The following is a 25,798-nucleotide window of genomic DNA, read 5'->3' as shown; positions in this document are numbered from 1 at the left end:
ACTGGCGGCTCTCTTATCGAGGCCAAAATCCATCAAAATGCCATGCATTTGCCATCAGTTTTAGGAAGTTTTACAAGTCAAACATGCTGGTTTACCTCTCTACATCCTTGCTGGACCATTCAACCACCTTAGGCACCTTCTTCAGTCTCTTGAAAACGTCAGAGCACGCCAATTTGGCGCAACCATCAATACCAGTTAATGCTTATTTTGTTTCATTGGTTCCACGCAAAAATGACAGGAAAACCAGCAGAAATGTAATAGAGCGAAAATGGAGTTAGTCTAGCTCTAAATATTGTACTCTACAGCAGACATGCCAACTCTCACGCATTAGGCGTGAGTCTCACTCTTTGGCTAGTAATCTCACGCTCTCACGCCTAACCCTCTGTTTCTCACTCTTTCAGCTTTGTTCTCACGCATTTCTCACGCCTGATCTGCTTCGTAATTAGCCCTGTGCTTAAAATTGGGCAGACCTGTACTTATTTTTGTACTTAGAACATGCGGCGACCTTTTTTTTTTTTTTTTGGTCTTCACTACCAAAAATCCTGGAGCTGCACTTGAATCTGGTCCACATTGCTGGTAGTGTTTGAGGTCTCACTCCTAAAATTGTTCAGAGGTTGGCATCTCTGCTACAGGTTTATACAAATGATTACCGAAATACAAATTCCGATTATCAAAAACCACAATCGAAATTTCCATTCGTGTAGAGTTCCGAATGGTGGATAACAGTTGGGTTATGTAATATTTCTGCTGGATTTTCGTGGAATCAATGAAACAAAATAAGCAGTAAGTGGTGTTGATGGTTGCGCCCATTGGCGTGCTCTGACATTTTCAAGAGACTGAAGAAAGGTGCCTACACAGACGAAGGTGATTGAAATGTCCAGTAAAGATTTAGAGAGGCAAACCAGCATGTTTGACTTGTAAAACTTCCTAAAAACTGATGACAAATGGTGAGATGAAAATTTTGATGGATATTGGCCTAGCCGCCAGTGCCACCCTATGAACGAATATAGCTAACTAAACAAGGATGCAGCATGACTTTAGAGAGGTAAAGCATCACATTTGATGTGCAAGATTTCTTTAACGCATTGTAAATTGGTCGATATCGGCAAAATTCGTGGATATCGGCATTTGGCGGTTTTTGAGGTCGCTAGAAGAGCTGCCAGACCAACCCTATGAATGAAATCTACTGGCTATGGGTCTAGCAAGTTTTTGAGAAGTAAACTATAGCACATCTGGCTAGCAAAGGTTCCCGTCAGTGAATAAAATCGGCATTTTTGACAAATTTTTGACAGCCGTCGAGGTCAGCCAGAGCAAACAATTTTGGAATTCCATGATATTTGGTGTGGTAGTAGTTGGACCCATGCCAGACCAGTTTGACCTGGGAGGGTTACTTTGGCATCGCTACTGTGTGCTTCAGTGGCATCGAAACTTTTTTCGAGTCCGAAATTTCATTTTCGCGATGCTGCGGCTGGAAATTGCTCCAGACAATGCAGCCACTGGTGGTTTTAGTTTAGAATACAGTTAGTAAGAAAGGTTGAGAGTGCGTATTGTAGCTTTAAAAGGCATTTCCTTGAACATATAGCAAAGAATCTCGTAATTTATAAGCACATTCGCCGATTTGCACGACAAGACGTTAATGAAAAATAACACCAATCTGGCATTTTCTAAGTGGTACCTAACCTAGCATTTGTTGGTGGTTTGGTAGTTGATTCTCGGAGGTCGAAATCTCACGTTGCGGACCCTATCAAAGTACATAAATAAGCACAGGGCTGTCCAGTTTTAAGCACAGGGCTAATTATGAAGCAGATCAGGCGTGAGAGCATAAGATTACTAGCCAAAGAGTGAGACTCACGCCTAATGCGTGCATGAGAGTTGGCATGCAGGAGTCTGCATTATGTGGCGGTTGTGGTGGTAAGTTAACTTTTCCCTATTTTGATGTTTATGCTTTCCTTAAACATGCTTCTTTTAAGGAAACTATGGTCAGCTATACGAGGAAACCCTTAATGTGCTAGTGCAGCTATATATAGCTAAACTGGTGCTAAAAATTGTACAGGACTGAGTTGACTTGATGCGGCGGATCGGTTTCGGTTTGGTGAGTCATCATAGCTCATGCATGCAGCAAATTAAAATGCTTCACTCATACCTACATGGCATAATAAATATATATTATTTTGTATGTTTGTTAAGGCCATGCATGCAAACTAGGGACTAAGCATGCATGGCCTCATGTAATAGTCGTTAATGCATGCAGCTATATGTGCCTGAAATTTTTGCCCATATGCTCAGAGTGGTATATATAACTATTTATGTTTCTGCAGATCATTTGAAACTGACTCACTTAATATGTATGTATAGCTATACAGATTAGCAATTAATTTGAGAGCACCGGATAGGGTGCATGACTCAAGGTGCTGCTCTAGTAGACATTGTTGCCTGACTGACTCACATGATCTACTAGAGTCCAGCGACTATATTATATGAGCTGAAATTATTGTGGCATATTAGCCTATTGCAGTGGCGGATCCAGGATGGGGCATTTGGGGCAAATGCCCCCCCCCCTTCAAGAAATTGCATACAAGATCGATATACTCTAATAGAGCAGTCAATTACTCTAATAAAGCAGTCACAATGTTCATGAGGCAGTGTAGCTTACCTATGAAGCTACAAATAGGATTTTATTTTACATAACAGACGTGATATAGTAGGTAAGGATAACTAGCTATTATTGTTGTGACCTTTTTTTTTTTTTTTTTTTTTTTTTGGTCTTCAACTGGTTTTCAGCAAGTTTTTTTGGTCTTCAACTGTTTTTCAGAAAGGTGCCCCCCCTCTTTCGAAACTCTGGATCCGCCCCTGTATTGCTATATAATTCATGCAGGTCTCACAGATTTTGCAAACTGCACAAGCATGCTATAGATTTGGAACCTGCATGGCATTGTCAGATGTGCTGGAGCTTTTTGCCATATAAAGAAAGAGAGAAAACCATCATTGATGATGAAATTTATGTACATTAACTAAATCGATTGTGTGGTATTAGTGCCCTCGGGCACAAACGACCACTACATAGAAAACCATAAGGTGGGTGTGGCAAGGAGATATATTTTAATTAAATAATATAATAAGCTCTCACATTTTTACCAACCTCTTGACACAGTTCATTTCTAGAACTCAGAGGCAGTAATGTATAGCAGATAAGCCAGCAGCTTTATTAAGTAGTCTCCTGCACTGAGATTGTGAAATTACTGTGGTCTATATTACTTGGAACATTGCACAGTGAGGACATGCAGAGATGATTGTAGATGATGGCCAAGAACACTTAGCTCGATGCAGATGGTATCATAGTAGCTAACAGGGAGTTCTTATAATCTTTCCAGCAGTATTCAGGCCTTATAAACTTAATTGCTTATTAGTTTATCATCCACCGATACAGTGCTCAATAAAGCAGTGCCAGAGCAGTCTAAAAAAATTCACTCTCAGTCATTTTAGCTACTGTCCAGTTAATGGAAAATCCACCCTCCCACAGCTAGTTACCTACTTACAAATTAAAAGATGCTGAGTGGCTGCACTCACCCATCAGCTACATGTGACCATTTAAACAGAGACACAGTGACACTTGGAAGGCTTAAAGCAGGTCTGCAGCTTTTAAATTAATTTGCTACAACACAGAGACAGGAATCTGATATCAAGTCAATGTTGCATTGTCCTCATAAGCCTTGACTGAATGTTTGAAGGATGAATAATACTTGGGGGGAAGGTATTCACTTACTTTTTAATGGTTTTGGAGTGCTGTTATGAGGAATATACTGTTTGACTCGCTTTGGGCAAGGCAATCAATCAACAGATCTCAAGTTGAGTATCTGAAATAGAAAAGATTTCAAAATGCTTAGACCAGAAACATAATTACCAGGAGTAACTTATTTAATCACTTGGTGAATGGCCAGAAAGCATTGTGATATTGTAAACAGATATAATTATATTCTGAGGGGCACACACTTAACTACAATTATAGTATAAAAATTATCACTGCAGCACTTTTGTCCCATTTCTATGAAATATTGAAATTCATTCATATGTGTCCATGAAGATATTTTCTGGAATGATTTTCCATGACCATACGAAGCAATGCTGGGTATATGAAATATGTGCACAATGTTAATAAACTTTCTGTGTCATCTGCCGGCATGAAACGATTACTATATTAGTTTTGATGGATGAAATGGTGCATACAAATCACCACTGAATGAATTTGTGAAGTACATGCTGAGTTGCTCATATAGGATAAGGCATTAAAGCTATACTTGCATAATTGATAAGTATCACTGTCAAGGCATATGTAGTCTGGTTTACATAACAACAGAGTAGCTATAGTCTATGTATTCATGGAGATCACTCACTTTATAATTACATACCAGAGGCAGCTGTGTGTATGGTTGCAAATGAGAAGAATGTAATCTTCCCTTTAGAATAAAAAGCCCCTATGACACGCCATTGTATATATGACTGGAAAGATTATAATTATAAGGGTTCATGCACACCACAAATATATATTATATGAGTGCTCAGCAGTGGCGTAGCCAGGAATAAATCTTTACCGAGGCAAAGTTCATACATTGACCTAATTGAAAGGGTCTGCTTCTGACTCAACTGATTCACAAATACTTTCAAGTATGGTAGCTATGTGGAACCAGACAGGATTTTTTTCTGATTCTTTGCTCTGTTTTCTTACCTCATATCTAAGCTGCAAACTTTGTACTGTGGTTTTGTATTATCGCTATTCTAATACATAGAACGGTACCTGAAGAGGCGAACCAACTTCGTGTTTGTTTCCGCTGTTTCTCTTCTACTTACAGGAATTAATTAGAACTCAAGATGACGAAGTATCATAATGGAAAGAAGAAATAATCCGGGCCATACGATGCCACAAAAAAAGTTACAAAAGATGACGACAGCACTCCTGAAGAGATTGCTGATCAGGCCTCCGAAAACGAATGTCAAAACTGTAAGGCAGATTCTGACACTCTGGTACAGTGTGAGAAATGTAAGTTGCGGTTATGTTGTGATTGTCAGTCGATATCTCCAAACATGTTAAAAGCCATAAAACAATTTAAGTCACTACATTGGTTTTGCAAGACCTGTGAGGCAAATATACAAGAGATTTTACAGTCAGAATCAATGCATCCCAAAGATAATGTAGAATGTAGGCTTCAGACCATGGAAAACCAACTTGCAAAGTTAACAATCAACATCAGCAATTTAACTTCCAACTGGGAGGGAAGAAAAGTGCCATCAAATTGTTACAGAATCAATGCCATCAGCCTGTTCTTCACATAATTCAACATCAGTGTTACCAGTTCCATCTTCATGGTCATCTTCAGCCTCATCCCCATCAATAAGATCTTCAGTTGATATTGCTTCAATAGCATTAATTCCAGCACTCACTTCATTCCAATGTTGGTTAGCTTTTAACAGAATGTCCATACCTAATACTTGCAAAAGATTCTTAGCTTCAGCTTTTCCAATTTCTATCCAGTCTTCTATGTCTTTCATTGTGACAGCTGATACATCATTCTGAAGCAGTCTTTGTACAGAACTAAAAGTTGTTCCATGCTTTCTATGATGCTGCTCTCTTCTAGGAAACAAAATACCGTTTTCTTCACCTTCGGCTTCAAGTATATTTTGAATATGGATTCGATGAAGACGTCGTAACAAACCTAACAGACTAAAATTGATCATGGTTGAGTAAACAGAGCTCATACTCCTGGCAGCTCGAAACAGTTGTTCACATGGCTGGGATCCTAAAAGCCAAGGCATTAAAGGGAGGTTGACAGATTTGCAGACTAACAAAAAACTTATTAAGCAGTGACCGTTAATTTCTGCACACAAATAAGCATTTCTTGTGATGAAATTATTTTTAAGGTTATATTCATTGTTATCTAGTATCCACTGTCGCCAATACCGGAAGAAAAACACAGCTGTCCAGCATTGACTAATTCGTTTCTTTGGTTCTAAGTCTTTGCACAAAAAAGAATCTATATGTACCGAATCATTTTAAGATACACTTTTGTACCCAAACACCCACATCGATCTAATAAAGTGATAACAGCTTCACTTGTTAAATGATCAACAGCATCAAAATTCTGTCTATCTCTGTGGTCCAAGTCCTTCATTCTGATGTTGTGCACTTCTTTTCCATAGTGTTCAAATATCATTTTTAGATCTGCAGCAGCTGCTACATACACTCCCAGTGGTAGAAGTATGCCAGGTTTCATCAGCCTTGCTTTCAATTTTACCCCCAAATGTACTGTATCTTGTGAAACACTAAAAAGTGAAAGCCTTGGGAGGATAAACCAATCAACCTACTGTGATGAAAGCTTAATATCTGAGGTCACTGTGCTGGGATCAAATGAAGGCTCTTTCTGAAGTGACAACATGATGAGCATGGCTTTAAGAAGCCGTGAATCACCATCAGAGGAAAAGTTGATCACTTGTATACTTCTTTTTTTCAATTCACTAAAAATATATTTCCAACGAAACAATATAGACTGATAGTCAAACCTATTGTCAGTACCTATGCAGGCTAAACAGAAGGAAGGAATTCCATCACACAGAGCCTATGCAACATATACATATGCAAACTTAGATAATGGTCTTGTCTTAAACATTTCAGTAATTGCATCAAATGAAGTTGCTTCATATACTCCACATTGTATCATCCCATCCCTGATAGGTAATACAAACCCTACGCACTGATCACTGTTGGAATCATACTCCACTCGAGTAATGATTCTAGTTGCATCCTCTGATATTAATACAACAAATGGGCATTTAAATTTTTGTAAATGTAACACCAGTTCATCAAACATGAAGATTCCTTCCGGAACATCTGAATATTGAGAATGAATCTTGTTTCTAATGAGAGAAATGGAAGGAATGGCTGCAGGTATATTTCTGTGTAAAAATTCATATGCTATGGGCCCTGACCATATAAACAGAGAAATAGAAAATTTTATCACGATTTCATCATGGCGACGACCATTTGGCCTTTTACTTTCATTTCTCACAGAATTTTCATACAGTTTCTGGAGAAATGCAGAGTTAAAAACAACTTGACTGGGTTTATTTGGTTGTAAATTTGAATTAATAAATGTAGAAAGTTGCTTATTTTCTAAGATTAACTTGTCTATTTGCTTAATAATAGGGAAGTATTCAGTTATTTTGTGTGAATGATTACTGGCTGACAAAGTTTTTAAATATGAACGTGCTTTCCTGGACCAATCAGTGTCAATAGTCATTTCTTTATCCCCTCCAACCTGACACTTAGATCCATATTGAGAGTTGGAGGGGATAGGTGAAAATTTTTTTGACTAGGTGTATTTGAGCTAGCATCTTGATCAGTTAATGGTAGTTCCCGTTCTGAATTAGGGGATGTCAAATCATTGTCACTCTCAGAACTGCACAAGATGGAACTGCAAAAACAAAACAATCAACAATAAGACACAATGCCTATAGCTAAGCAACGAACATAATTGTTAGGCAGGCATAATTAGCTACTGAGGTAACCAGCTAACATTACAATTAAAGATATATACATTTGAAACAAAAAATAAACACCTTTCATTTTGGGATGTGACAGCAGTAAACAATAGTGGCTTCTGCGTAAAGTTATCTTTCCTTTTGCTATCCTTTGCACAAGACTTCAGCACATGTTTGGTCCAATTAGATAGCATAAAGCCAGAACCCCTTTGAAATAATCTAGTTTTTGTTTTCTTGGAACAGCGCAGACACCGCACCACCACAATGTGATTATCTTGAGATGTAGATGATGCTGGAGAAATAATAATTTCATAATCATAATTTTCTTTCAAATTCAAATTGGGCTGACCATGAGTTCATTTTACCATTTGCTGTCTAACAGCTGCATAAATGTCATTGGGATCAAATAAGATTACAGGTTTAGAACTTGGTTGACACTTTCTCTTATCTGCTAGAGCTTTAGGCAGATCTGAAGCTCTCTTTAGTGGTTTAATAGAGATGTCATCCTTTATTTCAGATACAAAGTTTTTCAGCTTTGCGGCATGAGCTGGAAGAAATTTAAAAACTGGTTTTGTTATCTGACCAAAATATGCTTTATCTCCAGGAAAGTTATCGGATATAAAATCTTCAATCTCCTTTAGGCTATCTGGCACTATCATCAGCTCAATTCCCTCTCTGTCAACATAACCTTCAAGAATATTATACATGCAGCCATTAATAGATAGCAGTGAGGTTAGGGTGTATTATGCACATTACTATATGCCTATATGCATTATATTATACAAAATTACTTGTAAATAACCAAAATAAGGACACCAACACCGTGCATATTGCAGTGGCAGATCTGTCTGTCAGTGAATGCTATATTACACTGGAGATCTGCAGTGTGAGAAGTTTATAGCTAAAGCCTGTGAATACAGGGAGTTAGGATCCATGCACCTAAGCCTGTGTAGAATGCAGAAGAAAATCACAGACCCATGCATGACTTGATCTCCATCAACATGCAATCCAGGCATGCACTGAAGGAGCCACAACAGCTCAATGCCTGTGGGATCTGCATGGAATCTTCTTTCCCTTTAATCTGCACTTAAACCATAGGAGTAGCAAACCGGGAGCAAGGGGGCTGCATGGAGTCTCCCTTACGATTTAAACTTTGAATAGATCGAGATACTCTAATAGAGCAGTCAGTAACTCTAATAAAGCAGTCACAGTATTCAGAGAAGCTGTGGTAGCAAACTGTGAAGCTGTGAGTAAGGATTTTATGCGCTCTATCAGTGACACAATCTGTGGAGGGCAGCCATTCTTAGCAAGTGTTGACCTTTCTTTCTCTCTCTCGCTCTTTTCACCAAACTAGAGCCCCCTATCTAAATATCTTGCTACGCCGCAAACACGCCAGCAAAGGGCCCGGATTAATTAATTAATCTGTGAATGCTGTATGCTATCTCACTAGCTATAAGTTGACTAACTAGAAAGTTTATGAGTTATAATAAAGGGTCAGAGCTAATTAGTATTGACATGACATTGTAAATATAGCTATTACCGGTATCACGTAAGGCATGCATATATAGAGTCTATCGGTACCGTGAGTACCGCGGTCATTCGTGCCCTGCATGCTCTCACGACCTTAGCTTACCCGTGGCTAGTAGACAATTGACAACAGTAGGGGGCAGCTTTCTCTTCATCATCTGTACAAAATCACTGTCATGCAGTTCGTCCATGTCAGCTTCAGATTCTAATCCTTTGCCAGCCATTCCTCAAAGTCAAGGCAAACAATCTATATAAGGCCAATGAAACTTGATTAGCAGTTTCGCGTCATCGCCCGCATGCTTTTGATACACCCGCATGGAATTTCATTATTGGTATTTCACATCGAAATACTCTAATAGAACAGTCACTTTTATTTTAATAGAGCAATCAGCCATACTCCAATGAAAAATCACTTGTTTAGGAGTTACAGAAATAGCTGAATATTCTAGTAACGTATTTTAGCTATTTAATGCAACTGAAGAGTAATCAATGTAGATCTCACTGCCTTTTGGCAGAAATTTTCATGTTTGAGATGTGTGTTGTGCTTTTGGAAAATAATGAATAATGAATAATAACCGCCCGCCCGCATCAAATTTTCAAAAATCTGAGCGAGAAACTGGTAATCAAGTTTCATTGGCCTAACAGCAACGAACTTCAGTATAAAGCAACCTCCTTTGTTTTTTGTATGCTTTCATGACAGATTTTATATGTCTCCTGGTTTTGTGCGGCTTCTTTCCTACAGCTCCTGGTTTTGTTTGGCTTCCACAACTCGCTTACTATACAAATCCAAAGTGGAGCGGAACATAGGATTTCATCCTTATACTGTTGTGCAGGAGCAGTTTACATGGATTCTCCTGATTTTGTGTGGCTTCTTTCCTACAGCTCCTGGTTTTGTATGGATTCCCTATATGTCTCCTGCTTTTGTGTGGCTTCTTTCCTACAGCTCCTGGTTTTATTTGGCTTCCACAACTCAAATCCAAAGCGGAGCGGAACATCGGATTTCATTCTTATTTTTCAGCAGTTTGCATGGATTCTCTCCTGGTTTTGTGCGGCTTCTTTCCTACAGCTCCTGGTTTTGTATGGATTCTCTGTATGTCTCCTGGTTTTGTGCGGCTTCTTTCCTACAGCTCCTGGTTTTGTTTGGCTTCCACAACTCGCTTACTATACAAATCCGAAGCGGAGCGGGACATAGGATTTCATCCTTACTGTTGTGCAGGAGCAGTCTCCTGATTTTGTGCGGCTTCTTTCCTACAGCTCCTGGTTTTATTTGGCTTCCACAACTCAAATCCGAAGTGGAGTGGAACATCGGATTTTATTCTTACTTTTCAGCAGTTTGCATGGATTCCCTCCTGGTTTTGTGCGGCTTCTTTCCCACAACTCCTGGTTTTGTGCGGCTTCCACAACTCGCTTAATACAAATCCGAAGCGGAGCGGAACATCGGATTTCATTCTTACTTTTGTGAAGGAGCAGTTGAAAGTAAGCTACGGTACCAGAACGAGTAGCTATAGAATCAGAATCACGATAAGAACATAGCCTATAAGATTTCATATTTCAGACAAGATTTCATTGAAGGTGTACGAGATTTCGAAGCAGTTGGTGAACTCTCGGATCAGTTTCAGTTCGGTGAGTACATAGCTAACTGTTATACGTAGCTAGCTGTATATAGTATTGCGCACACAATAGTAGGGTGGGCCAATGTAACATACAAAATAATCTGCTAGCTAACTGCTGTTACATGTTAGACTAGGAATACAGCCACTGCAGTATGTTGCCTTAGTCAATTCTTCGGGTAGATATCGATCGAAACATGATAACCCTGATCCGAGCCTGATTATCCCGATTACGAGCACGTCGAGCCATTATTATTATTATTATTATTATTACTAGGACCGCGTCACATACAACCAAGTACATACACCAACGTGACAGCCCCCCAGTGAGGCTATTAGGTGGTGAATGCATTATCCCCAAATCAACTCAATATGTCACAGTAGTGACAGATATAACACAATAGTGGCATCGTAACTAAAGGCCACCAGTAGCTAAGTGCCAGTACATCATTGGTGTGGTATAAATGGCACAGTGATGTGTACAAAGTATATGTATACAAAACATACAGGAGAGAACTATACATTATTGCAGTATTGTATGCAGCAATACATTATAGGCAACATCACCATGCAGATAAAAATTATTAGCCAATATACAGCAATGCATATCAACATCAACTAGAGCTAAGTAAGGTTCATCAGTGATGTAGCAATGGCACAGTGATGGGTGACACACTATAGTTATGCATACACAACTTTCAGGAGATAGCTACACAATGCTGTAGGCGTATGCAAGCCAGATGAACCAGATAAAGGAAGACAGCCAAGCCTAGTAGCTACGCCAGGTGAAGGCAAAAAAGATTAAGCACGTATTGAATTGCCTGACACCAACACAAAGAAAGTTCGCCATGCCAGCTGCACAAGACAAAATTGTTTACTTGTATACTGTAAGCTTATTGTAAAGAGTGTGGCATATGTCAGTTTAATGCAGGGGTCCGACACGTATGGAATCTAGCATTAAGTAGGATTCAAATCCTTAAATCTTGGATAAAATCCTTTAAATCTCTAAGACTGAACGAATTTTTATATCTTTAAATTTCCTGAAATTCCGTATTTTTTTGTATTTTATTCCTCAATTCTCCGTTTATTCTTTGTACAAGATCGAGATACTCTAATAGAGCAGTCAACTGCAGCAGTTGAAACTATTCTAATAGAATATTCATAATGTTAAACAGATATAGAAGAAAAAGCCAAAATATAATTCAGAATTCTTCAAATTTAGTAGATCTTGCACTGCTATTCTGTAATTAAATACTTTGCACAATTGTAGTGGTTTATTTCAATGTATTTCAAAATATTTGAAATACATTAAATCCTGGTCAAAATCCCAAATCCCTACTAAAGTTTTACAAATATTGAATCTAAGGTCTTCGTGTCGGACCCCTCGGTTTAATGTTTTCTTGTATTGTTTATTTACGTGAATGAATCCACTGGCAGCTGGCATGGAGACTTGAGATGTTACAAACATAAAAACTTACTTGTAATCTTCTTGTTTACACAGGTGGCTTCTGGCTCTCCTGCACGGGCATCACTAATCTTCTTCGCGCAATATGTAAGTAAGTAAGCAAGGGTGTGGTACTGGGCGTTATATAGAATTACACGTATGGTCAAGTCATCAGCACAAACAGGAGCGACGATTATACGTTTGTGCCTTCATTCACAGGCGAATCTATCCCCGGTTGGTTCATGTCTCTAGGCCTCGTAGTTTTCTCAAACATTAATTATTATTTATTTATTTAATTATTTATTTATGACGTAATTTTAACCGCGTTTCGTATTATTCTTAGTACTTGGTTGTATAATTATTATTATTATTATAGCATTTTCAGTCATTTTGTTTACTGCCAGGCTGAGAAAACAATTTGTTTCATGTGGCATTTTAATCGCAGCTGCAGGCTTTGTACTGGTCTAATCCTATAGATCCAGCCTTTACACTTGATTACATGTTTTCCATGTAAACAAATAGTTTTGTTGTCAAGGTCCAAAAACTAGGGTTCCAAAGGACTTTTTACATGCCTCCCCTTCTAAATAATAGTTAGACGTCAAGAACCAGGGTTCTACGGGATTTAGAAAACTCGAAGGCCCTGGGCTGTAGCGCCAGAGCGCAGCGAGGGCGCTACTAAGGGCCTGAGGGTTTTCTAAATCCCGTAGAACCCAGTGGTTCTTGACGTCTAACTTATTTAGACTACAACTCGTTATTGTACCTTGAGTTGACAGCTGCTTGTAAATGGGAAATGTATGGCTAATTGCTAGAAACAAGCCCTCTACACCTCCCTACATGGCGGGACCTCAGCGTGGCTGTTGCTACCCGTTTAAACGCCCATGCGTTGCCAATGTTACAGGCGCGTGCTATGTATCGAAGTACTGGACTCAGCGACTGGACTACAACTCATTGTTGCTGTTGTTGTGCCCCGACAGCTGCTTGTAAGCAAGTAATGTAGTGTTGATTAGTACAAACAAGCCCATTATACCTCCCTCTAATTCAGTAGGGCTGTTACTAGCCATTTAAACGCCCATGCGTTGCCAATGTTACAGGCGCGTAATTATCGTGTTTCGTATCGCCTCAGAGCGTGGTCTCTATTGGACATGACCGTGGCTCTACGAGATTTAGAGACCACGTTTTCAGCCAATCAAATTTCAGTATCAAACTTGTTGTAGTCTAAAATCACTTAGTACACGTGCTACAAATCCCATAAGAAATTTGGTGCTTTTATCAAAAAGTGAACGGTTTTGTGGCTTGGGCGCTGGACTACTGTGGTGTGGCAGGTATGTATGCTACATGCATTGTATTTATGACCACATTGAAGAAGTTTGATCAGATTGTGACTAAATTCTTTCATGTCTGAATGAGATTACCTGTATCTAACCTGCAGTGAGATTAATAGCTGCATGGTCAGTTGCCTGATCATGAATCCTCTCACCTGTTGTTGTACACTATATTGGTCACAAATCAGCATAACAACACAGTGTACCTTCTGGTACAAACAGTGATAAAATGGATGGGATTAATGGAAACACTAAAATTTGCTAACTTTCTTTTACACTGATGGAAATTTTCGAACGAAGAGAGAATATGCCAACTGCTGGTTGTTATACAGTAAGCCAAATCATTTAGTGGCTTTTCCCACATTCCCATGTAGATAGTTAATTATGAGCCACCTGGGCAAACGGTCTCATGATTAGCAGTTAATTTATGGGTAGCCTCAGTCAGCATACCCTATAGATCTACTAAATGTGTAAAACCTTGTTGGCACATTCCAGAAACATCAGTCTGGCATGGGGGATGTTCCATGCATGTGCACACAATATAGCTTTATTGATACAGCACTGAAATCTGACCACTGATCCGTCCAGAATTGTAATTGGAATGTCTACATTTGGGAACTGGCTCTTTCAGATCATGTCTCTTTCAAAGCATGATTATTGATATGGCAATAAATATTTAAGTGAAGAAGCTAAGAAGCATGCACGAGAACTGGTTAAAACTATTTGCACAGTGTGTAAAGCATATTCAACAAGCAAAGCATGCTTATCTTGGGAGTCTGAGAATATGCCCCCACAATGTTTGTCCAAATAACTTAATCATATCTTTTAATATTGTTGACTTTCCTGTTTTGTATGTTTTTGATGTTTTTCCTTAAACTGGCACCTTATGAAGAAACTATATTGTTTATACCAAGATGCAGGAAACCATTAAGGAAATGTTTATATGAAAGGTTTGTGGTGCAATAGCAACTTTTATTTTAAGTGCATGGTGCAAGCAATAGCAACAGGATATTTTATAGTGAGGAGCTAATTTGTTGGAAAATATTTTTAGTTTAGTTAACTACATTAATTGCATGCTAGTCAGTCATGTACATAACTATGTATGCATAGCTCACCATGCATCACAACCAGTCAAAATCTTCTATGTTAGATTAGCCAATCAATATATACCATTTATGTTATGGCCAAGGGGTTCACCAAATGCGGTTACGAGAAGATTTTAACTGGTTATGATGGGGAGCTACATATGTAGCTATACATACGTGACCTCATCTGCATGGACTTCTATCATTCAGCTTGTTAACTGTCAATTCTAAAGTCTAATAAACTCTTTCTGTTCACATTAAAATTTTCCTTGTTAATTGTAAGTGGTACAGCTATCGTACTACATTCATGTTTCTTAACAATCTTATTAGGCACACACAAGAAGGTTGAAGTATAGCAGGGAGTTACATTGAAACTGCAGAAAAATAGACCAGGCAGTGACTCAATTCCCAGGCACTGAGCTTATGATTGATTGGCAATTATTATAAGTTCCGCAAACCCTGGAATCCAAATCTTTTGTGCCCAACCTTAAAGTGTTACCTTGACACGCAGATATACTACAGCGCATTGTGGAATATTTTCCTACCCAAACCACCCTTACCAAGCTCTCTGACATCATGGCATGTGACCACAACAGATTACAATGACACATCACTTACACACAAGTTATACAGAGTATTACAGGCATACATATGTACATATACATGCAACTCTGTGGGGGAGGTACAGCAGCTGATGTTGTTAATGCAATAATGCTAGAGACAATAACCTTTCTGATTCTAGATTTGTATTTTGTATAGTTGTCTCATTCTGTTAATGCACAGATATGATCAGGTTGTATTAAGCCGCAATCCTAATTCTTATAGTATTAGCCACCTGATAAGATGCTACTATAGTCAGTTCATGAACCTTTTAGTATATTAAGTGTTTGTCTTGTTTGTCCAAATAACTTAATCATATCTTTTAATATTCTTGACTTTCCTGTTTTGTATGTTTTTGATATGTTTTTCCTTAAACTAGCACCTTATTAAGAAACTATACTGTTTACACCAAGATGCAGGAAACCATAAAGGAAATGTTTATATAAAAGGCTTGTGGTGAAATAGCAACTTCTATTTTAAGTGCATGGTGCAAGCAATAACAACATGATATTTTATAGTGAGGAGCCAATTTGTTGTAAAATATTTTTAGTTTAATAAACTACATTAATTGCATGCTAGTAAGTTATGTACATAACTATGTATGTATAGCTCACCGTCACAACCAGTCAAAATCTTGTGTGTTAGATTAGCCAATCAATATATACCATTTATATTATGGCCAAGGGGCTCACTGCATGTGGTTACAAGAAGATTTTAAATGGTTATGATGGAGAGCTACATATGTAGATATATATACATGAATGGGCTTCGGTCATTCAGCTTGTTAACTACCTTTTGTAAAATTCTGAAGCCTGATGAACTCTTTTTGTTCATATTAAAATTTTCTTTGTTAATTGTAAGGTGTACAGCTATCGTGCTACATTCATGTTTCTTAACAATCCTATTAGGCGCACACAAGAAGATTGAAGTACAGCAGGGAGTTACGTTGAAAATGAAGAGAAATAAACCAGACAGCGACTCAATTCCCAGCAGTGTTGGGAGTAACGTGCTACTTATGTAACGCGTTACGTAATATTATTACTTTTGTGGTAACTAAGTAATATAACGAAATACTCTATAAAAAAAGGTAATATAACTCAAGTTACTTTACTTACAAATGTAACGTGTTACCTAAGTAATATAGTTACTGTAATGAATCTAATATTATGTAATATTATTACTACAAGTAACAAAATATTATTACTACAATTAACGAAATTACTAATCTCGGTAGTAATCCACTGAGTAACGCCTAGCCACTAATGAAGCCTGCTGAATGAAGCTTATTCACCAGCTTCTTATACTTATAACCAAGATTTGCACATTGTCCAACAACGCAATCATGTCACGTGATAAGGTAGTAGTTTCACACGTGACAGTATAAGGCTGTGGACCCAAAGTAATATAATATGTAATATTATTACAGTTACTTTATTTTACGGGTAATATGTAACTATAACTAAATAGTTCAGTTGCAAGTAATATGTAATATGTAACTAGTTACTTTTACAAAGTAACTTTTCCCAACACTGATTCCCAGGCAGCTCATGATTTATTGGCAATTATTATAAGTGCCAAAGAAACCGCAAACCCTGGATTCCAAATCTTTGCATCCAACCTTAAAATGTTACCTTGAGTACAAGCAAACATACTACAGCACATTATGGCGTGTTTTCCTACCCAAATCACCCTTACCAAGCTCTATGACATCATGGCATCATGGCATGTGACCACAACAGATTACAATGACACATCACTTTACAGACAAGTTATACAGAGTACTACAGGCACACATACATACATATACATACAACTTTGTGGGGGAAGTACAGCAGCTGAGGTAGGACGTACCAGCCTGGGTATGCAATGGGCATGAATTGTCACTATCACAGTTAACTTTACCTATACATAGTAGATGCATCCAGCATTACTTTGTGCTGACACCTGACATTGCGTACATCTAAAATTACAACACCACATGTGCTGAATTGCAAACACTTGCTCACACGTAAAACAGATTTAGCTGCAAGTATCAATACAAAAATTCAGTCACAATAAACATTATACAACAAACGCTGCACAAATTGAACTTTACTGTACACAAACAACTACAACATGCCTTCAGCAACAACAACATTCCAAATATACAATTGCAACAAAGATTAGCACATTCAGTCAATTTTTATGACAGATAGAATTTAGTGATAACACAAACAGCTTTGGACTGGATAGATATAAGATTTAATAGTTCATAAATTTGCACCTACCTTAGTTGCCAGTAGGTGGGAAATTTTGGCATTGCTACTTTAGGTTTATAGGTCCTTTATTGTCTGAGGCTTCAACAATTCTGTTTAAGCACCAAACAAGCATAACGCGACAGTAACAATAACGATGAACAAAGCCTGACCTGAATAAGATTGTTGAATCTAATTATGATTTGCACTCATGCAACCATGGTCACACTTGATGGTGCATGCAGGCAACTCACCCAGCCTGTTAACCTTTGTTCCATGCAACAAACTACATTAAAATTGAGTGATGTTCAATATTTACTAGAAGAATTCTGCAGTTAGTAATTCATGATCATATGCCAAGTAAATGTCCCAGTGGTATAAAATGTGGTCTGGTGGTGTTTATGTACTACATTCCTATGGACTAAGAAAATGTAATAGACTTACTTCTTTCAAAATGCAATTGATTCTCCCCATAAACTTACTCATTAATTTTGGTGCATTTTGTGTGTAAACATAAACCTTTTGACCAATTTTTTGCAATTAACATAAGGGACCATAAGTCATGCACTTTTTGCATCACCGCTCATGATGTCACTGTACAAAAAAATACCAACAAATTTTGATGAAATCGTTCACTTTGTGATAAAGCACCAAATTTTCTGTGGAAGTTCAGTAAGGTATACTAAATCATTTGAATCATTGCCTTAGGGCATGTTTTGAAACTTCATAAGCTCATTTCTAGCTGGTCCGGAAACCATACAAGTTCATTCAATTTTTGGAGTTTTGCTTAAATAGCATGAATGTATCTCAAATTTATAAGTCTAATCAGAAAATTTTGCGAAATGTGATAAATTGACTAACCTGTTTTTAAACACTTCTAATGTTTCAGTATTAAAAGTACAGGTACAATCCAGTAGAAATAATACCTTGCACATCTATGGCTTCATATACCATGATTCTCCATGCTTCTTAACATGGCAAGCTAATGACCTGGATGGACACCTCAGCTTTTGGATGAGACCATTTCTTGCTTGTCTATTCAGATGCAAAGTTTCAAACTGAGCCAGCTCAGAGCACTTTTATGGTTTCCCAATACATTTTCTATTGATTTTACTTTTCAGGTTCTTTGAGCATGATATGGTTGGAAATTTTAATGGCACCATATCTAATATGAATTAAGCAAATGTTGTACCAAGTTTGGTGATTTTATCAAAAAGTGAACAATTTTTCACTTAGCCACTCTACTAGTTAGTCTTCTCAAAGAATAAACGTCTGACCTAATAAACAATCTTCTATCACCAGTAGTAGGAACATATTAAGGATTTTTAAAAGGGGGTTGCAGTATTGAGCTACCAGAAGTAGGGGTCTGGGGACACAGCCTCCAGCCGCTGTTTGAGACCATGGATAGTTTGATGGTTCAAAACTCAGCAGATTGCATCATTCATGTACAAAGTAGTATAATAATGCGATAGAGAATTAGTTATAATTGTATAGCCCCTGTGAAACAGCTAACTAGTGGGGCTACACATACAGATATGAATTCATTGACAGAAAAGGAATGACTGATGAACAATCAAAACGTTATGTGACCTGTTCTGACAAAACCAGGCTTATAGTCTTTCCAAGTTTGGTAAACTTATGCCATATGAATGAAACCACTTGTCTCTGTTGTGTTATTGTGCTATGCAGCTGCAGCATTAAGTTGACTAAGTTTCAAGTTGTTGCCTTATTCACCAGAGAAGATAATGATTTGTCAAATTGGAATGTTTCATCTCAAAAAGGCTCTTGTCCTCACTCCCTGACAGATGCATGCAAGTTCCATGTTGTTAAACATTGTGCTGTATACAACATGTTGTTACTCACTCATTTTTGTGATGCCAAACTAAATGATATATTTAATAGGTTTCTGCTGTAAACAAAATTCAAAGTGGGAAGGGGGTTCTAAAACCCTTGGAAATCCTCTCCCTAGGAGTAGAAGTGATAATTAATTGATTTGATTTGATTATTCACTCAGAGTGTTTGCTCACTCCATTTTGCAATTTAAAGAGTGCACGAACTTTAGATGACCTGTATTACTTGTGATTGCATCTTGCTCACTTTCCACTTTAGTATACTATAGTCAAACTTAAGATGTTATGTTATGCTATATCATTTTTAGGAATATGAAATACTCAAATGGTCACAGCAAGTGGTTGCTACTACTGCTAACTTTTTCATTACTAAATCAAGTGGCTGTCTCAGTATGGAGTCGACAAGTTATTGCTGTACTGGGAAATGATCAAGAAATTCAAAAAGCTGCAAATTTTCTTTTAAACAGGAACAAAGGAAATTCACAGGCTGTGAAGTTGGACACTGACATTGTTCAACTGGATCCCTTAAAACAAACATTTCAGCGTGTGAAATGGGACACTGAAACAGAAAAGTTTGTATCTGATAAGTTACGTGATAAACTTCCAACAAATTGGAAAGATGCACAGATTCAAATTGTTGGGCATGGTGATATATATTCAGAAAAGATAGGAAATTTGCTTCCTGGGGGTTTAGCAAAAAAAAAAAATCAATTAACACACAACAGTGATGTTGGAAAAATTAGTATTGTAGCTTGTTCAGGTAGTGGCAGTCCAACTGATACAGCTCCACCATATCTAGAAGCTTTCCTGAAACAACTAGATCACCCTAGCACACCAGTTAGTATTCGGTCCGCTCTCGTAAGCGTTGACTCACAAGGACATATACTGACTGGAGAGCTTGTTTTAGATAAAAATGGCAATCTTAATGGAATTAAATGGTCGCGCAATGATCCGTCTAAGAAATGGATAGGAAAATATGATGGAAATAAAGTTGAAATTACACAAAAGTTAGCAACAGATGAAGCTGAACTTGAATCATACTACTATGGAGTACTACCAGAAAGTGCACCCATATATGTTAAAACAAAGGGTAATTCTAATGCATATGGACTAAATGATCAGGAAAGTTTCTCATGGGTTGACAAAATAGCAAAAGACACATACAAGAATATTAATGGAAGAGGGGGTACTTTAGCAGAACACCAAGTACATATTCTACCAAATAAATCACCGATGGTCTTGCAAGTAAGAGAGATCGGTGGGATTGATGATCTCTTGAAAGAATTACGTTATCATGGTGAAAATGGACCAGGAACTAATGCAAATGCAAAAGAGTATTATCGTTTTGGAGACTGGGTACTGGGAATGAGACTAGATACATTCTATGTTGATGTTGAGGGAATCATAGTGACCAGCACAGACAGTGATGGAAAGAAAGAGCAAGTTAATGAGTACAAGACAGAATGGAAGAAAGTTCCTGCACCTTACGGTGAAATGAGAAAAGGTATTGACGAAGCAAAATTCATAGAAGAAGTCCGTCACTGGATGAATGGAGAGCATGGAAAAATTGGACTAAACATGGAAAGTGCTTTTCATGCACAATGTGGGATGGCAATGTTTATGGCTGAATCAATTCGATGTTTTCACAATCACTTTACAAATATGATGAGCCTTCAGTTAATTGAAAAAGGATACATGAATGTTGACTTGTTATTTAACACCCACCCAATGGCCCGTGGAGGTACATGGCAAGTTGAATACAGTGAAGGTGAAAACAAAGGTAGAAAGAAAACAGGCTTGAGTTTGCTGGAAGATGATAATGCAGCATACAGCAATCTTAATGACAAGAACATATTTGAAAGCATATCACAGAGAATTTCACGCATTAGCAAGACATGGTTATCTCATTCTGACACTCAACATCTCAGTGGATCATGGGATCCACCTCCAAAAACAACTGTGAAGGAATACAGTAGTGCTCCTTCAAATCTATTGCAATCAGTTGAAAGCATTGGGAAAGCATCTTCACTCAATGAAAAATATAATTATCTCAGACAATATGATTTGTCTCAGACAGGACCTCTTCTTTCGACTGCAGTGACAGAACCAGGAATAGAAGCAATTGACAATCAGATTGAGGAATTCTCTGCCACTGAAGACATTGCTTCTCCTGTACAAGCATCACTAGCATTAGCAAATGATCAAGCTTATATTAGTGAATTGATCACTGAAGAAGTTGAGTCAAGGGAAGAACAAACGGGTAAAGAATATGAGATACAACCAGATTCTATTGTAGCTGGAGACACAGAAAACTCAATAAAATTTAAGGTACGTGATAAATCAAATCCAAGGGTGGAAGAAGAAATAACAGTAGAAGTAGATGAGGAAAAGATGTCTTCTAAAAATCTGCTTGAAGAGCTTAAACAAAAAGGTAATGGAGTTAAGGAAGAGCCATTGGGTGGCAGTCTTCAAGAAAGGGCTTCAAGGATCAATCGTGGACTAGCAATATATGGAGTAGCAAGGGGACTGTTGGGTTCAATTGGAGCACTGGAGGATGGCAATGTTGAACAGGGAGCTATTGGCTTAGCACAGAGTCTCCATGGGATCGGGGAACTTACTGGAGTAAACAAAGCAATATATAGACAATCAGGAAAAATTCTAGGTAATCTTCTACGAAATGATGTTGAGAGTGTTGATACAGCTGTTTCAACTATCAGTGGAGAGAGTGCTGAGCGGTTGTTAGTTACGTCTGAGGGAGAAGTACTTTCAACAGTTGGAAGAGTTGGTGAGTTAATGGAGGACATTCCTATAATTGGAACTGCTTTTGGCATCTACAATATTTATGAAGATTTTCAACAACACACAGTGATTGGGTACATTGACGGAGGTCTAGATATTGCAATAACAGGTTTGGGATTTTTGGGACCAGAAACAGAACCAGTTATTTTAGCATTGACTGTTGTTCGCATGACAATTGATACATTCTATGCTGACATTAGTAAAGAGTTAAATAATCTACCTTCAGATGCTTCAGTTGGTCAGAAGATTGGGGCAGTCTTCAAAGGTATTGTAAATGCTGGTGTAGATCTTTGGAAGGAATTTACATTGGGTGGACAGATATTTGGTGCAATAGACAGCTCACACAAACTTGATCGCCAGCATCAAAAAGATGAGGAGTATCTTATAATGTTATCAAATTATCAAAACTATTTTACAGTGGTAAAGGAGAATGGTTCAAGTGCTACAGAAATAAATTTTGCTGGTGGCTTGAATTCTTTGTATGGAGGTGACATCACTTTCCATTTAGGAGAGTCTGGCACATCTACATTGTCTTTAGAGACTGTTAATTCACAAGGTGACTTGACAACTGAAACACAAAAAATTAACACAGCTAACGTGGAAGATATAGTAATGGGAATTGGGGAGTCAGAGAAAGTTAGCTTTAAGACAGAAAAAGTAAAATTTCTTTGGTTTATTCCAGTACATTCACAAAGGGTTATATCTGGAACGACACGATTACGAGAAAGTTTGCATGGAACCTACTATGGTAATTCTCGAAATAATAAGTTCATCGCTGTTCAAGAACTTCCCCCAAATGCTGACTTGGGATTCACCTTAACAGAATACTACTACAGATTGTGTGGTGGAGCAGGTGATGATAGCTTTTATCTTGGTCCTCAGCATTCCTATGTTGAGGGAAATGACGGTGCTGATGCTTATTTCATAAATAAAGTTGCAGTACACACAGAGATCAACAATTATGCTACTGATGATATAACAGATCATATGATATTTCAAATCAACTACAATCAAATCACTGCACAAAGACATGGACTAGATCTGCAGATGTACAGTATGGATGGTGACACTTGTACACATGATATTAAAATTTGTAACTGGTTTCTTAGTGTGTCTTACCAACATTTAGTGTTTAAGACTAAAGATGGTGTGTTGTTTAAGATATCAGCCACTAACATGGGAGAAGTTGAACTTATACCATATGGTCTAAGTGGTGTTATGGCTATTAATGCTACGGTATATGACACAAGAGAACATGAATATTCACAAGTTGTTTCAGTTGTTGGCAGTCGGTTTGATGATATCATTTATGGAAATGACATGAGTCAAAATTTTGATGGTGGTGAAGGACAAGACAAATTGGAAGGAGGAAATGGAAGAGACACTTATACTGTTAGTATGAATGAAGGTGTTGATATAATCAATAACTATGCAACTGATGGAATGATAGACACCTTAATACTGGGGTGTAACGTTGATGACATTGATATCAAAATGCAAAGCTCTGATCTTAAGTTGACAAAAAGAGGAAGCACCCTTACTGGAGCAACAATCACCAACTGGTTCAGGGATGAGAAGCATCGTCACATGATTTTTGTATCAGAAGATGGAGTAGTATTTAATGTGTCATCATCACATTCCCCATCACTGCAACCTATATTTGTTGACATGTCATTAAGAGCACCAATAAGACCACCAGGACAAACTCAATCTGCAGCCATCATTACAGAAGTAAACCTTTGTGGTAGGAACCTTGACTACAAGATTTACCTTGATCGTCAAATTGATCTTAGCCTTGATCCACTACTGAGTAATGTGGTAACAGTATTTGGATCAAATGACAATGATTACATATCAGGCAACCATAAAGGTAACTACATTTCTGCTGGTAAAGGAAGAGATTATTTGGAAGGTGGAGATGGTCAAGATGTTTATGTAATCAAAGAGGGAGATGGATTTGTCATCATCAATAATTATGCTGATGATAATATGGTAGATACAATTTTGTTTGGTGCTAATTGTGTTGATATAAAAGTTAAGCTCCAATGCGGTACTCTAGTACTTGCAGCTCATGAAACAAACCCAATAAAAATGATTAAAATATTAATAGTAAATTGGTTTCATCCACTTTATCAACATTTGTTAGTACGTTCAATTGATGGAATAGTTTTTGAACTACCAAGGAGTGTAGCTGGTCACCAATCCACTATAGCAAAAACAATAGACTTCTCAAAGGTAACATCAGATAATCACATCCGTCTAACTGGAAAGTGGTCACATGTTGAACGTGTAATAGGGTCAAATGGTGGAAGAGATACTATCATTGGAAATGCATTAAACAACTACTTGAACCCTGGAGAAGAAAATTGCTATCTACAAGGAAACGATGGTGGTGACACTTATGTCATTGACTCTTCTTATGGCAAACATAATGTTATTTACAATCATGCTGAAGATGACTCTCCAGACACCCTGAGATTTCCAGTTCCATATTTCAGTATCAGTGCATTTATTCAAGGTAGAGATATTCAATTAACTTCAAATACAACAAATGGGTGTGTGAATGTGAAGCTTAAAGATTATTATACTGATAATAAAACTCGTCATTTAACTGTTCTGACAGATGATGGTATTTCATTTGTCATACCACCATCCACTAATTATAAACCAGTTCCATTATTGATTAACAGAGCTACAACAACAACTGGACAACACATAAACCTTACTGCAATCCCTGACTATGCTGAAGTACGAACAGTGCAAGGCTCAAGTAATCACCAGAACTGTATCATAGGGAATTCCCAACACAACACAATAGTTGGAGGAAGTGCACCAGATGGACTATATGGATTAGATGGAGATGATATACTTAAAGGAGGAGGAGGAGACGACATGTTATTTGGTGGGCCAGGTGCTGACACCCTTGCAGGAGGTAGTGGTGATGATCAGCTCAATGGTGAAGAAGGGGATGATGTAATTTCCCCTGGTATTGGTAGTAACCATGTTAACGGTGGTCCAGGAAGTGACACTGTTATATATGGTGGTACATTAAATGGAATTGATTTGAATTTAGCAAGTGGTACTTGTATGCATGATGGAAATGATAAGGACAATTTGACTAGCATTGAGAATGCTTATGGTACTGTCCATAATGACATCCTATTGGGTGATGAGAATGATAACATACTAGTTGGTCAAGGGGGAGTGGATCACCTTGTTCCTGGTAGTGGATATGACATTTTGAATGGTGGAAATGGCAACGACACATACAACCTCACTGCAGCAAATGGCACAGTGACAATTCAAAATTATGCAGATGATGAAGCTCTGGATAAAATTATAATGACATATACAAACACATCAAATCTGGTCATTGAAAGGAGCATTGATGACCTTGTTATTGAAGTTATTAATGTTAAATATCCAGTTTTTATTGATGGAAGTAAACCAAGTGTTGTTATTAAGGGCTGGTATGTAGGAAGTCTCTACCGTCATGCCTACATAGAGGCTGAAGATGGAACAATTCAATTTGGCACTCTGGAACAGCTTGCCAAGGATGTTACTTCCTAAAGAGCTGTGCACAACTGTCATAAGTAAAGTAGATAAGCTAAAGTGCACTGGACACTATTATTAGGCCTGACTTTTATATCCTTGTGTTATTTTACTTTTGAGTTTGATGACTACTCAGTCTACCTGATCATGTCATTGTGATTTATGTATATCACACACCAAGTAACTTGTCTTTTTTCAATGTCTGAGATGACTGCTTAGTGTTAAAGTTTGCAATTTTATTGGAA

At 37.8% G+C, this 25,798-nt stretch overlaps 2 protein-coding genes across 10 annotated transcripts; one reads left to right on the top strand and one right to left on the bottom strand.

Annotated features, from left to right (window-relative positions):
- Positions 1-751: 751 nt before the first annotated feature.
- Positions 752-25,798, top strand: LOC136265697 (uncharacterized). Of its 7 annotated transcripts, none has more exons than XM_066060592.1 (2): positions 752-783; positions 19,511-25,798. In XM_066060592.1, the coding sequence occupies exons 1-2, from the start codon at positions 767-769 to the stop codon at positions 25,569-25,571; spliced, it is 6,078 nt and encodes a 2,025-aa protein (XP_065916664.1). In that variant the 5' UTR covers positions 752-766; the 3' UTR covers positions 25,572-25,798. The 7 variants fall into 7 exon arrangements, 4 of the variants coding, with proteins under 4 accessions (XP_065916664.1, XP_065916666.1, XP_065916665.1 ...); XM_066060594.1 differs by lacking the exon at positions 752-783 and adding an exon at positions 2,050-2,092; XR_010705691.1 differs by lacking the exons at positions 752-783; positions 19,511-25,798 and adding exons at positions 9,778-10,680; positions 16,027-16,313.
- Positions 4,643-12,380, bottom strand: LOC136265707 (uncharacterized). Of its 3 annotated transcripts, XM_066060610.1 has the most exons (4): positions 9,164-9,583; positions 7,880-8,218; positions 7,609-7,822; positions 4,643-7,463 (listed from the first exon to the last, which is right to left on the bottom strand). In XM_066060610.1, the coding sequence occupies exons 1-2, from the start codon at positions 9,279-9,281 to the stop codon at positions 7,887-7,889; spliced, it is 450 nt and encodes a 149-aa protein (XP_065916682.1). In that variant the 5' UTR covers positions 9,282-9,583; the 3' UTR covers positions 4,643-7,463; positions 7,609-7,822; positions 7,880-7,886. The 3 variants fall into 3 exon arrangements, 2 of the variants coding, with proteins under 2 accessions (XP_065916682.1, XP_065916681.1); XR_010705693.1 differs by lacking the exon at positions 9,164-9,583 and adding an exon at positions 12,146-12,380 and having other exon boundaries at positions 7,609-8,218; XM_066060609.1 differs by having other exon boundaries at positions 7,609-8,218.

Source organism: Dysidea avara, chromosome 9 (genome assembly GCF_963678975.1).
Source record: "Dysidea avara chromosome 9, odDysAvar1.4, whole genome shotgun sequence".
Taxonomy (NCBI): domain Eukaryota; kingdom Metazoa; phylum Porifera; class Demospongiae; order Dictyoceratida; family Dysideidae; genus Dysidea; species Dysidea avara.
The sequence above is the reverse complement of the archived record's forward strand: the minus strand, read 5'-3'. Positions and strand labels throughout refer to the sequence as shown.

Coding starts and splice junctions, on each gene's coding strand:
- LOC136265707 (XM_066060609.1), bottom strand. CDS start 9,281: ATGGCTGGCAAAGGATTAGAATCTGAAGCTGACATGGACGAACTGCAT. Junction 8,219..9,163: donor CAATTGTCTACTAGCCACGG/GTAAGCTAAGGT, acceptor ATATTCTTGAAG/GTTATGTTGACAGAGAGGGA.
- LOC136265697 (XM_066060591.1), top strand. CDS start 12,895: ATGGGAAATGTATGGCTAATTGCTAGAAACAAGCCCTCTACACCTCCC. Junction 13,092..19,510: donor TTGTGCCCCGACAGCTGCTT/GTAAGCAAGTAA, acceptor TATCATTTTTAG/GAATATGAAATACTCAAATG.